The following is a 14,037-nucleotide window of genomic DNA, read 5'->3' as shown; positions in this document are numbered from 1 at the left end:
GGTTTGAAAAATTTAGAAAGAGAAGTGGTATCCATAGCGTTACAAGGCATGGGGTTATGTGATGTGATTATGGAAGGGGACTCCCCTTCCAAACAGTAACTCCTCTCCTCCCCCCTCCTCACCATCTTCCATACGCCTACAGCACTCGACAGCAAGGTAAGTAATAACTGGAACACAGTTTTGTAGGTTTATTTAGATGAATTAGGTAAATTAGGTATAAAAATTAGTTTGATTTGGGGTTTTTGGGGTAGTCAGGAACGGATTAATTCATTTCCCTTTATTTCTTATGGGGAAATTAACTTCGGAATGCGAGTTTTCGGAAGGCGAGGCGTCTCCAGGAACGGATTAAACTCTTATTCTGAGGTATGCCTGTACCTCTACCACCTCATTAGTTGAGTTTAGTAGTTCTGTGCATACCAGGTCCTCTTTAATATACAGACCTACTCTTCCATTTGATCTAGTTTTACTATCACATCTATATAAATTATAATTTGGAATGAAATTATTTGGAATAATTTGGAATTGGAATATGAAAGGAACATACAAAATACTCAGGGGAATTGACAAAGTGGAAATAGATAAAATGTTCACACGTAATAATAACAGAACGAGGGGACATGGGTGGAAACTGGAAACTCAGACGAGTCACAGAGATGTTAGGACGTTTTCTTTTAGCGTGAGAGTAGTGGAAAAATGAAATGCACTTGGGGAACAGGTTGTGGAAGCAAACTCTCTTCATAATTTTAAAATTAGGTATGATAGGGAAATAGGACAGGAGTCATTGCTGTAAACAACAGGCTGGAAAGGTGGGATCCAAGAGTCAATGCTCGATCCTGCAAGCACAAATAGGTGAGTACAAATAGGTGAGTACACAGCTCAGGCTTCATTCATGCAGGTCCTTAATCTAACATATCAGGTAAGATGAAAAGGTATAATGTTGCAAGGTTTTATATCAACAAATAACTTCAGAATAAATGCACAGAAGTGATTACATTGGTAAAGATATACGGTATGTCTTAAGTACTAATATTTGATAACTGAGTAGCACAATATACAGTGTTTGAGGCATAAAGTAGGAAGCTATGAGGATTAATTTGTTCCCTGAGGACGGGAAAAATAAAAAAAAATTGTAGGTGACATATTTTGGGTGCAATAGGCTGAGGAAGTCAGCAAAATGTGGGCATTGACAGAGCGGTCGTCAGAGCTGGTCAGTGTCACCCGAGCTGACAGATGGGAGTTGCCACAAAGATATTATTACCTAATTATTTCAATAATTGTGTATCGACCGGGGAGCCGGTCGGCCGAGTGGACAGCACACTGGACTTGTGATCCTGTGGTCCCAGGTTCGATCCTGGGCGCCAGCGAGAAACAATGGGCAGAATTTCGTTCACCCTATGCCCCTGTTATCTAGCAGTAAAATAGGTACCTGGGAGTTAGTCAGCTGTCACGGGCTGCTTCCTGGGGGTGGAGGCCTGGTCGAGGACCGGGCCGCGGGGACACTAAAGCCCCGAAATCATCTCGAGATAACCTCAAGATAAGATGTCTCCGATTGATTTTTTCTTAGTTTTTTGCAGTAATATTATTCAATAGTGTGTAGTGTGATAGATTTATATAATGTATGAATCATCACTATACTCAAATATGGTGTTCATATTAGTGGTTCAATTATTACGTTCATAAAACAATAAACATTTGTAGTTTTGCAAATGCAAAAGTTTTGCAGTTATTACACTTTATACACACATTATATATAAATATCTACATGTTTTGTTCACAACTGTACAACTAAGCTGATATAGTTCAGGAACTAAGAGACATCGCTACACTCAGTCAGCTGGTGGCTGCCTCCCTCACTCATTCAAGGTCAGGCTCACTAATTTTCTCCCCCAACACTACTGTTAGCGGTGTTATTACACTATATACATACATTATATAAAATTATCTACATGTTTTGTTCACCACAATTGTACAACTAAGCTTGTAGGGTGCATATTGGCCACCCTCTACACAGCTAGACAAGTCATGCAGACGACGCTACCTCCATCGCCCAAATGGCTCCTCCCAACATAATTACTTTGATGTTATATATAATGTGTGTGTTAGTGTAATAAGTATCTACGTTTGTGTTCACCATAGAGAACCACTGAGCTGGTATGGTGAATGCAAACAACAGGTGGCCACACAGTCAGTAAAGACACTATCTCCCTCCCTCCCACAGCATTACTACTCTCACACAGTGCTAATTATCACAACAATCCTGCTATTAACACAATCCTGGTCATTTTTATCACAGGAGTCTCCTGTAATATTGTCATCGCTAAATGAGAGCAGTTACATATTTATTTGGACATTTTTAGGCGATGGATTGGTCGCAAGCTGAACAGCAATGCTGTTAGCTCATGCTGTTTGCACCAGCCTTGGTTGCTCCCACAGTACTGTGGCTCTCACACCGGAGAATACTGCCCACGATCTTTTTTAAACATGGCGTCTGTTAACAAGAGCCCCAAGGAAACTGTTGTGAACCCCGTGTATCTGCGGGCCATTTGAATCGTGCCTGGCACCCAATGGCGTATATATACGCCATGCGCACCATGGGACATGTTACTCATGGCGTATATATATGCCATGCGCAGTTTAAGGGTTAAAGAGTATGTAATTGTGGTTGTTCTTGAACACATTATGTATAACAGGTAAATTCAGGTAAGTAATAATATACATTCAACTATTTAACTAGCTTATCAAGATTAATTAACATTAACATTAATCATTAACTAAATGAATTACCTGAATTTACCTGAGGACCATAAACACTAGTGGCCTTGACAAAGACAGGAAGCTGGCAGCTTGTCAAAAGTCCCTTCATTTGCCCTTGACTATTTTGGTTGGATTTTAAAAGTTAACAGGGTTTTACCATTTACAGCATTGGTGGGTGGGCAGTTCCATGGGTTTATAACCCTGTGGGTGAAAAAGCATCTCCTGTTCTCAGTCCTACATTGCAGCTTGTTGAGCTTGAAACCATTGCTTCTTGTATATGATACATCTGACCTTTTGAAGAAATTGTCTAGATAAACGTTTTCCAAATTTTTCAGCATTTTAAGTTTCGGTGAGATCTGCACTGTCATGCTTGGTTTGCAATGGTGGTAGCCCTGTGGCCCTCAACCATTCCTGATATGAGAGCTGACCTAGTTCTGGAATGATTTTTGTTGCCCAGTTCTGCATTTTCTTCAGATCAGCTAAATTAATTTTAGGGTTCAGTCCCTGAATTCATTATCAGCATCTGTAACCTTTTCCACTACTGCCCATAGAATGGAGTGCATAAAATATTGAACTGCTCATGAATAAATTTATTATTTATTCAAATGACCATTTAAACAATACCCTAATATGATTTTTCTTTCATTTTCTAATATGAAATCTTTCATTTCTCCCCACAGAATGGCCCCACACGTCTCCTAAACTTTGCCAAGCTGACGCATTTCATCTCTGACATTGATGGGGTATATGAAGAATTTGGAACTATTCCTGTAAATATGCCCAAATATGATGAATTACCATCAGGTGTAGAGGATAAAAACAGGTAGGCTACCATAATTAAAATGAAAAAAATCATTATGATAAAATTGTAAGATAGGCTTATCCCTAACACACTCTAGTGATACTAACCTGATTTTTTTTTTTTTTTTTTTTGTGTGTGTGTGTCAGCCTATCATCATCCTATCTTCTTGAGCATTCACAGTGTCACTAAACTGATGTTCTAAACTGCCTAAATCTATCCAAGGACTTATGAATTGAAAACAGGACATCACATCAATTTTGCATGCTGCTATGATTTTTAGTACTTTAGTTTTTTGGACTCTGGAGAATTTACACATCAAAATGAGATGTGCTATTCGAAAGAGCGGGATGCTCACATATCCACTAGAAGAGTGTTAAGCAAATAAGTCACTGGTTATAACACACACATTCAATATCTTACAAACCCAAGGAGGGAGGGAGTGTGTGTAAAATCTCGTTTACATGGGTGTTGTGTCCGGGCTAATCGGTTACCCGTGTCAGCTCCTATGCCAAATTTCCTGATTTCTGCCATGTTGTAAGGGGGACAGAAGCCATTACAGTTTATTTCTAACCACAAGTCAAATTATTAATGAAAAATGTTTACAGAATATATATACTCAACACTTATTATTCAGGGATAGTGTTAAATAGTATACTGTGTAAACTCATTTACCCAAACTATATGAGAAGGAACCCCATCTGGATAAACCAGACATCTGGATAAGCAAAATTTTTACGGGGTAGGTCCAAAAAACCAGCGAAGACTGTAATGAAATGCCATTTTCTGTGCGAGTCCTGGAGGCTCCCTGGAGCTATCCAGGCTGATATTTATATATTAACTTTCTGGCATCAATGTGCATGGAGTTCTTGCCTACCAGGGACCATGAACCAGAGCCTGGCCACCCTCAGAGGCACGAGAAGCAGTGGCCAACCCCATATGGTTGGAAGCATTCTATGTCTGCCAACAACCAGGTCTGGCACCCAGAAAGGTAGGCACCCCCAAAACAAACCCCCTATTATGGTGAAAATATTGCTATCGAAAGTCGAATGAGTGGGACAGAACTCCCAAAAGGAAAACTACCAACTAGCATGACATCATGATGTTGCTGCGCTGCTGTCTGCACACTCCCCCCCCCCCCCTCCCTGGGAGGGGAAGGGGAGGAGCCCCAGACCCTCATGCCAGCAATCCACCCTTCAGTTCTTATCCTTTGTGCTGCTCTGAGCCTTAATGCCCTCAACACCACCAAGCGCAAGAAAAAAAATTCCAATTTTTTTTGTCTTAAGTGTTTATTTCTGTGGGGAGCCCCTACAGCTCCCTGGAGCTTATCGGGCTAATGTATGTTATATTAGACTGGGACATTAGCTATGGAGTTCAGACCTACCAGGGACCAGCACCAGAACCTGGCACCTTCAGAGAGGTTTCAGGGAGCAATGGCCCTGGAAAACCCCCTTGTGGTTGGTGGTTTTCCTTATCTCCCATTGACCAGGGTTAGGTGCCCAGAAAGGTAGGCATAACAAAACAAAACCCTACATGTTAAGAAACTAAAACAAAAAACGAACAGATAGAAACGCCCTACAATCCCAAGGAAACAAGCAAACAAGCAAACATCACACTTTACTGCCGCGTCGATTGTCCGCGCAGCCCTCCCCACCCCGAGAGGGGGAGGGGGACCCGGATCTCACCACGCTGGCTGCCTAGCACCAGTTCGTAAGCTAATGTCAACCGGGACAGACGCTTCTTTGGCCTCAGTTTCCTAGGTGGTGGTTGCTTTTGTGGCGTTCACTGCCATGTATTGTGTTATGTGGTGGCCAGATGTTCATCAGTACCGGGGCTGCATATGCTTAGGGGCTTCCTTTTCTAAGTGCCCTGTGAGTACTGCCCCTGCATGACAGGGTTATCTTCCCTGAGGTGTTTGGGAACCATTCCCGTAGAGGTTCTTGCTGCTTGACTTTTGCCTCACCCTTGGGACTCTTGTTTTGCCTTGGGTAGGGAATGGTATTGTGCTGGTTAAGGTATCAAGGTGTTGCATGGCCTGCCACCTACGCGGCAACCGGTTCCTGTTGCTTCTGGGGATGGTGCACTTTTGCGAGGATTTTCTTTTGTTTTTATTTTCTTTACCTGGTGGGGGTCTGCCTAGTGTGGCTATAGTTGCACTGGTAGTGTTTGGTGGCCCTCTGCTAGGCCCTCATGATTGTGTATGTCCCATGAGTTTTCAGTGTTGCATCTACCCCTTGTTAGCTTGGGTGTTTAACTGGTTAGCAACACCTTACCCAGGCTTCCCATAGCAGTCAGTCTATGGGCCCCTGGAAAACCCTATCTGGTCGGGCCTCGGTGGACCATTGGATGTGTCTTCCGGGTTCCATCTTGTTTTGTGCGGGTTCGTTGGTTGCTGTGCCCTTGTCTCAGGGTGACAGTCGCCACTTTTACCTCCGTCATGCTGCCTGTTGGGTCACTGACACCTTGACCTGGAGTCTTGCGAGAGGTGTTCTCTGCTTGTTCTCCAGTACTCTTCTGATGTCCTTACTATTCAGAGTACAGGCGGCATCCATGTTGCAAGCTAGGTTTAGGTTGCTGCAATGCACTAGGTTGGTTTTCCACCTGGAAGCCCCGGAGCCGCCCCGTTTTGGTTAGGTGCTGTTCGCCCCTCTCCATCCCTGTTCCCGGCTCCTGACCGTCTGCTTTTGGGGCAGGGTTTAGTTGGTGCCGAGACTCGGGCGGCTTCAGGGGCTGCCCCATTCAGGTTGAGAATGGAGGTTTTTGAGCCTGTTCCTCCTGCCAAGGCTTCTGGGTCTTACCAGCAGCTCTTTCTATGCTCCCTGTCCCCTGGACTCTTCCTTTTCTTTAAGGGCAGAGGGAGTGGAGGATGACTCTACCCCAGGGCCTCTGTTGCAATTTCCCGGGGCTGTGAGGGATGCCCACTTGCAGTTCTAGGGTTGTTTGCCCTTGCCTGGGTCATTTGCTTCTGGGCGGGGTTTTTCATCCCTCTAGTCTGCTTGCTTTCTACATTTGCTGGCGTGTTTTCGACTCTATATTGCGTCGGTCACAGCTCCTTAGTGTGGTGGCCATTTTCTTTTCTGCGGATAAGTCCCCGCTTGGCCACCAAAGCGGCGCTGCAGTTTGTTTACCTCGGCCGGGGCGTGGAAGCTCGCATTTTTGTAAGTTTTTCACTTCTTTCAGGGGTTTTATCCTCCTGTTGCAGTTTCCTTGCTTTCTGTGGTTTTATGCCCATCTTCTGTTCTTCTGGGTGTGGGTTTTACACCGTTTTTTGTGCTTTCTGTCTGTTTTGGGTCTGTGCCCTAAGGTTTAGACTCAGTGTCTCTGTCTGTTCATGCTTTCTCCCACACCTTGTCCCCTGGTTTTTGGTCTGTTTTGATCGTTTCCCTGGGGGTTCGTAATACCGCCGGTAAATGTGGTAGTTTGGGCTCCCCCCCCCCCTAAATGTTTGATTCCAGGTTCCTTTGGGTTATTTGGTATCGTTCCGGAGGTTTCTTCCTCTTGGGGCCCCCTTTGTGGGTTCAGAGGGTTTTTGTTACCTCGTTTGTGACCCGGTTCTGCCTTCTGGGGTTCCGGGGTCTTCCTGGCTTGCAGGAAGATCTTTTTTGGGTCTTGGCATGTGTTATGGTCATGCCGAGGCCTTGGGTTTTTGTTGTCGAGGTGGACCTTTTGGTGCTGTTTTTGTGCTCTTGGTGCCTTCTTCGTCTAGCCGGCGTGGTGCTCTCTGCCCACCGATTGGCGGCTTGTCTTTTCTTTCCTTTATTTTATTTTAATTTTTATACACTTTGTTTATGTATGTATATGTCCTCTGGTGGCATTGGGCAGCTTCCTCCCCTTTGGGGGTTCCAGGCTGGCGGGGTGGGCGTCTTCCCCTGCGCTTCGTCATGTCATCTTGGTGTGGGTGCTTTTGGACGTAGTCATTCTGCCCCATCCTTCCGAGATTCCCACCTGTTCTAGTGGGAATCTGTCCCACCTGACATGGGCCTTGCAGTTCTTCTGGACTTATACAGTCTGTGCCCTGGATTCTTTCCTCTCTTCGGAAGACTGTTGTCTCCGGTCTGGCTTCTGTTGGGGCTGGGTGCCTGGATGGTGTCCCTGGACCTCTGGGTCACTTCTTGGCACGCCATTTTCAAGAGGAAACTAGATTTATTCCTCCAAGGAGTGCCGGACCAACCGGGCTGTGGTGGGTATGTGGGCCTGCGGGCCGCTCCAAGCAACAGCCTAGTGGACCAAACTCTCACAAGTCAAGTAGTTGGGGAGTAGAAGAACTCCCAGAACCCTATCAACCAGGTATCAACCAGGTTCCTCTCCAGGATTCTGGGACTGGCACAGTTGGTGGTGGGGTTTCAGGCTTGCTGCTTCTGTTGCCTTCCCTAGTTTGTAATTGGCACTTAGTATATTTACGCATCTTTACCGGATCTTGGTGCCCTATCTGCATCTGCTCGGGATTCGGTTTCTAGCCTATCTCGATGACTGGCTGGTGTGGGCTCCTAGTCGGTCTGCTGGTCTGCTTGCCAGGAGTGTGGTTCTCTCCAGATTGCCGGCTTAAGATTCCTGGTGATCTGGAGGCCACTCCATCTGGTACCGTCCCGGGTTTTGACCTGGCTGGGTCTTGTTCAGGACTCTTGGACAGCTTCTTTGTCTTTCCCTCCAGAAGCATTGCTGTGGCTGTGGTCCTGCCTTTGCCTGTTTATGAGGGGGTTCTGGGTCACTCAGAGGTTGTGTGGGAGTCTGACCTTCGCCGTCCTGGTCTGCCCGTCGGGTCGGGTTTGGCTTCGGCATCTGTTCAGTTCCTACGGGGACTCCCCTTCCGCATCTCTCGCAATCGTTGGGTTCATCCAACAAGGATCTTGTTGGTGCTGCATCACTGGCTTCCTCTTTGGGGTTTTCGGGATTTCATGCCTTGGCGCCTCCCCGAGCCTTTGCTCGATGTGTTCACAGACGGGTTATCTCTCGGCTGGGGCTTTGTGGCTAGTGCTCACCAGGTCGGCCGGGGATGGTGGGGGTCCGTCCTTCTGTCAGGCTCACAGCATGGTTTGGGAGTTCATGGCTGTCTGGTTTGCGCTTTGGAGGGTTCGGGTCACTCGGGGCTCTCCCATCCGGCTCCATTCAAATTGTTTTTTGGTGGTTCATTGCTGGAACCACGGGGATTCTCTTAGGTCCTTGACCCTTGGGGTTGGTCTCTTCAAGTGGCTCATCTGCTGGATCCTCGAGGTTTTGCCAGCTAGCTGTGCATTTCATGTCCGGGGTGTTCTGCGTCCTGGCGGACAGCCTGTCTTGGTTCATTCCTCTGTTCATGGTTTGGCCAGTTGTTACCAACTCGTTTCGTTGGCTCTGCAGGATTTATGGACTCCTGGACATGGACTTCTTTGCGTCAGCGTGGTCTCGGCATCTCCCATTCTATGTGGCATCCTTACCCGCCTGCGAGGCGTTCACAGTGGATGCCTTCGGCTGGATTGGTCGAGGTGGCGTTACCTATTCCTCTTCTCCTGGTCCAGCTGTTGCTTCGGGTTCTGGCTTGGTGGGAGTCCTTCCCAAGGAGATTAGTCCTCGTGGTCTCTTGGTGGCTGATGTTGCTTTGTTTTCAGACGCTGCTTGATGGGTGTCCAAACTCGAGGTGTTTCCCACGGCTCCACCTCTTTTGGCAGGTTGGACCGGTCCTGTACATGACTGGTTGCTGCATGGTGCAACCATGCAGGAGATCATCACAATGGTGATTTGTGGAAGGTGGCCCCAAGGGCAGTATTTACAGGGCATCTAAGGAAGCAAACCCTAGGCGCATGCAACCTGAGTACCGAAGAATATTACTCCTGGCTCGTACACCCCCAGTTGAGACAGTCCACGCCACAAGACACAGGAAACTGAAACAATATTTGGAGTCAGAGGCACGTGACCTGCCGTTACCACATCAGCCAAGAACTGAAGAGTGGATCACTGATGCGATGGTCTGGGGCTCCCCCTTCCTGGGGAGGAGGGGGGCTGCGCAGACAGCGGCACGGCAATGTGATGACATCATGATAGTTTGTAGTTTTCATTTTGTTTTCTGTCTACTCGTTCGGCTTTTGGTAGCAATATTTTCACCAGAATAGAGGTTTGTTTTGGGGGCACCTACCTTTCTGGGTGCCAGAAGCAGTCGATGGCAGACACAGAATGCTCCCAAACACATGGCAGTTTCTATAGGCCATTGCTCCTCATGCCTCTCTGAGGGGGCCAGGTTCTGGCTCATGGTCCCCGGTAGACAAGAACTCCATGCACGTTGACTGATGCCAGAAAGCTAATATATACATATCAGTCTGGATAACTCCAGGGAGTCGACGGGGCTCCCCCCAGAAATGACTATAAATACAATGTTTTGAACCCCAATTAACATAATTTGAACTTCAACACACACAAACTATAAATCAAAAATATAATTTAGAAGAGAAACTAAAGATTACCTGGTTGCAGTTTCTCTTCTTTTCTGGGGGGGGGGGGGCACCATTGGCTCCCCAGAGCTATCCAGACTGATACGTATATTATTAGACTTTGGCATCAGTCAGTGTTAATGGAGTTCTAGGCCTACCGAGGACCATGAGCCAGAACCTGTCCCCCCCCCCCATCCTCAGAGAGGCATGAGGAGCAATGGCCTATAGAAGTAAACATGTGTTTGGAGCATTCTATGTCTGCCATCGACTGGGGCGGGCACCCAGAAAGGTAAGCCCCTCAAAAAAAAAAAACCTATTCTGGTTAAAACTACTACTGAAAGCTAACGAGTGGACAAAACTCTCCAAATGAAAAATGAGCAAACAAGCATGAGGTTATCTTGAGGGTTATCTTGAGATGATTTTGGGGCTTAGCATCCCCGCAGCCCAGTCCTCAACCAGGCCACCTTTTTGTTACACACCCCCTAGGAAGCAGCCCATAGCAGCTGTCTAACTCCCAGGTACCTATTTACTGCTAGGTAACAGGGAGGTAACATAGTGAAAGAAACATAGTGTACAAGAATGTAACAACTCTTGTATATATCTCAAAAAAAAAAAAAAAAAAAAAAAAAAAAAAAAACAATTTGCCAATTTGTCTCGGCCTCCACCGTGGATCGAATCCGGAACCTCAGGACTACGAATCTGAAGCACTCTTCACCCAGCTGTCAGGCACCCATCCACTCAGCTGTCAGGCACCCATCCACCCAGCTGTCAGGCACCCAGCTTTCAGGCGCCCATGATATCACACTTGTGATATCACACTACGTTCCGCTTGTCTGTGCAGCTCCTCCCCCTCCCCGAGAGGGGGAATGGGGAGCCCCAGACCCCTCGCACTGCCTATATCCACCTGTCAGTTCTCGGCTGATGTGATGAGGCTTGGTCGTGTGGCTCCAGCTCCTGATTCTGCGTGTTGTGCTGTGCCTTGTGTCCAGTACTGTTCTTATGGTGGTGTGAGAGCTGGGAGTAATATTCAGAGGTACTTCGGCTGCATGTGCTCAGGGTTCCCTTCCCTGAGTACCCTGTAAGTACCTCCCATGGTGCTTGGGGTTATCTTCCACAAGTCACCTTAGGGTCTACCTATGTTGGTCTTTTTCTGCTCGGTAATTGACTGCCCTGGGAGTGTTGGGGTTTCCTCCTCCCATGTTTAGCTTGGGGTAAGTGGTAGTTTTGCACTGGTAGGGGCACAGGGTACTACACAGCTAGTTTTCACCTATTACAGCAGCCGGCTCTGTTCCTTCTGGGAACATTGTCCTCTTGCAAGGCTTTTCTTTTTAATTTTGTTTGTGCCTGTTGGGGGAGGGGGTCTGCTTTTGTTCCCCTGTGCCTTGTTATTTTAGCGTCTTGACCTCTGGTGTTCTGTAGTACCCCCTGCTTGGCCCCCATGAGTGGACACACCCGGGGGGTTCTGTTGTAGAAGGTTGCTTGCTTGTTGCTTGGTAAACTTGGGTTCCAGTTAGCAAGTACCCTGCCTGGGCTTACCCTTAGTGATAAGTCTAATGGCCCTGGGAAAACCCCACTGGGGTGCAAAGGGGTCCAATGGATGCAACCCCCTGGGTCCCCTCTTGTCTTGTGTGAGTTTGAGGGTTGCTCTGTCCCCTTGTCTTAGGGCAACGCTTATGGTTTTTGCCTCCGTCATGCTCCCTGTTAGGTTGGTGACACTTTCAACGCAGTCATGCGAGCATTGTTGTGTGTTTGTAACTCGGTTCACCCAATCGACTGATGACATTATTCGGGTGCAGACAGCTCAGGCATTGCATGCTAGGTTCAGGCTGCTGCAACGTGCTAGGTTAGTTGCTTCCTCGGATGCCCGAGGCTGCCCCCGCTTTGCTTACAGGGACCCAGATTTGGGGGTTGTTGGTAGCTTTGGCCTTGGTTCAGTCCGCACCCCCTTATTCTTCCCCTGGTGTGGTTCATTACCCAGGGTGGCGACGGAGGCCTTAAGTCGATTCCTCCAGCCGTAGCGTCGGGGTCTGACCAGTGAGCCCCTTCCCTTTCTGCCCTTGCGGCTCCTTGGCTTTATCTGGTGAGGCTGGTGGGAGGGAGTCTTGGGCCCCATTGTAACCCCCCTTCCCTGGATTTTCCAACACAGTCTCCGTGGTGTAGTACAGTCTCCGTGGTGTAGTGTATGACACTCGCCTGGCGTTCCGCGAGCGCTATGTCATGGGTTCGTATCCTGGCCGGGGAGGATTTACTGGGTGCAATTCCTTAACTGTAGCCTCTGTTTAACGCAACAGTAAAATGTGTACTTGGATGAAAAAATGATTCTTCGCGGCAGGGGATCGTATTCCAGGGACCTGCCCGAAACACTACGTGTACTAGTGGCTGTACAAGAATGTAACAACTCTTGTATATATCTCAAAAAAAAAAAAAAAAAAAAACTATCAGAGTAGGGCTTTCTATTACAAGGAGTGGGGTTTTCCTTTTCTCTCCCTCTGTGTACAAGTTGGATTTGGGTTCTGCCCGGGTTCAGTTCAGTATCCTTTCAGGTCCTTCAGTTCCATCCTTCCAGAGGTTTTTGGCTTCCCATGTCTCGCCTCCTGAGGTGCGGGCGGACATTGCAGCTTATCTCCTGCACGACTCTGAATTTTCCTCTATAATGGATCTATTATTCTTCGGGTTTGGGTCTTCGTATCCATACTGGGTTTGTTATGAGGTTTCAGAGTCATCCTGGCTTGTGGACTGCCTGTTGTTGTCGTTGGATACTTGGAGTACTTTCTGTTGTACCTGCACGCTTGAGTGGCATGAGGCATTGTTGGTGCTCTAGGTTTTCTGGGGGGGGGGACACTTCGAGCACCTTAATGTGTGTGTGTTCACTCCTGCCCTTCTGCGGGATGTTGGCGTGATTCAGCTTCACATGCAGGTTCCCTGCCTGACAGCTGCCATTGTTGCCGAGGATTTACACGCTCGTGGCTTGCTGGCTTCGGTCTTGCATTTCTTTTCCCTCCTAGAGCTGTTTTCAGATTGGCTTGTGGAGACACTTGGGACCATTCCTGGGAGTAGTTCCTTGGTCTTGGCGACTCGTGTGTCATCTGTACTGCTAAAGCTGTTTGCGCTGATCCTGCGGGATGTGTTGTCGTGGTTTTTCACTGCACTTCTCGCATGTTGGCAGATTGTGCTCGCTTCCTCATTGGAATCTGCTTGGGCCCTGGCTCTTAGTTTCTTCACCTTTTTGTCCTTTGCTATTTGCAGAGTCTGCGGTGGAGCAGTTTCTGCACGTGCCCTCGGCTAGTTGTCATCCGATGTAGGACTTGTTGGTCCTTCGGGGGGGGGGGGGGTTCCACCTAGAAGGGTCGTGCCAGAGCTTGGGGTTCCGCTCCTCATAGTAGGCCATAGGTGACAGTTTTGGAACTGTCTGCATCTGGTCAACGTGGTGATCACTCTGTGCACAGGTCGGGTCCTCATAGGAGACGTTGGCTCTTTCGCAGTTCGTCCCATTGATGGGGCGATGAGGGGGAGGCTTGCTTTGTTTAATCATGCCTGGTCTCACAATTTGTGGTCTTTTCGGGTTGTTTCCAACGGTCTGCGGTGGCATTGGGTGGCCTTTCCTCCTCCTTCCAAGGGGGGGGGGGGTTCTGACAAGGCAGGCCTCTTCTCCTGCGCGCTCAGGTTATTTCGGAGTGGGTGTACTTGGACATGACGACGTCTCTCCATAGTGCTCCAAACACATGAGTACTTCTATAGGCTTTTGCTACTCATGCCGCTCTAAGGGGGCCAGATTCTGGCTCGTGGTTCCTGGTAAGCCTAGAACTCCATTCACACTGTCTGATGCCAAAGTCTAATAATATAAATATCAGCCTGGATAGCTCTGGGGAGCCTCTGGGTCTTACCCAGAAAATGGCATTTCATTACATTTAATGTTGGTTGTTTAATAATGTAGGTCTTGAAAGGTGTAATTTTTTTTAAATTTACATAACCTAATCTCCAGTTATCTGGATTTTGGTCCGAATATGGAAAAGTTTTCGATATTCCAGAAAATTATCCAGATGTGATTTTGGCTTGATAACCCAAATATTCGGTTTTGCAGAA

At 47.5% G+C, this 14,037-nt stretch overlaps 1 protein-coding gene and 1 long non-coding RNA gene across 7 annotated transcripts in view; one reads left to right on the top strand and one right to left on the bottom strand.

The window, feature by feature from the left end:
• LOC138369501 (uncharacterized) overlaps positions 1-14,037 on the bottom strand; it is a 55,921-nt gene that overhangs the window by 13,278 nt on the left and 28,606 nt on the right. The window lies entirely within an intron of this gene.
• The window catches only part of LOC123754903 (uncharacterized), a 265,794-nt gene that overhangs the window by 235,572 nt on the left and 16,185 nt on the right, over positions 1-14,037 (top strand). For all 6 annotated transcript variants that reach the window (XM_069332768.1, XM_045737236.2, XM_069332770.1 and 3 more), the window contains exon 10: positions 3,435-3,577. In XM_069332768.1, the coding sequence (XP_069188869.1) occupies positions 3,435-3,577 (143 nt within the window). The remainder of the gene's footprint in view (positions 1-3,434; positions 3,578-14,037) is intronic.

Source organism: Procambarus clarkii, chromosome 28 (assembly GCF_040958095.1).
Source record: "Procambarus clarkii isolate CNS0578487 chromosome 28, FALCON_Pclarkii_2.0, whole genome shotgun sequence".
NCBI classification, from domain to species: domain Eukaryota; kingdom Metazoa; phylum Arthropoda; class Malacostraca; order Decapoda; family Cambaridae; genus Procambarus; species Procambarus clarkii.
The sequence above is the reverse complement of the archived record's forward strand: the minus strand, read 5'-3'. Positions and strand labels throughout refer to the sequence as shown.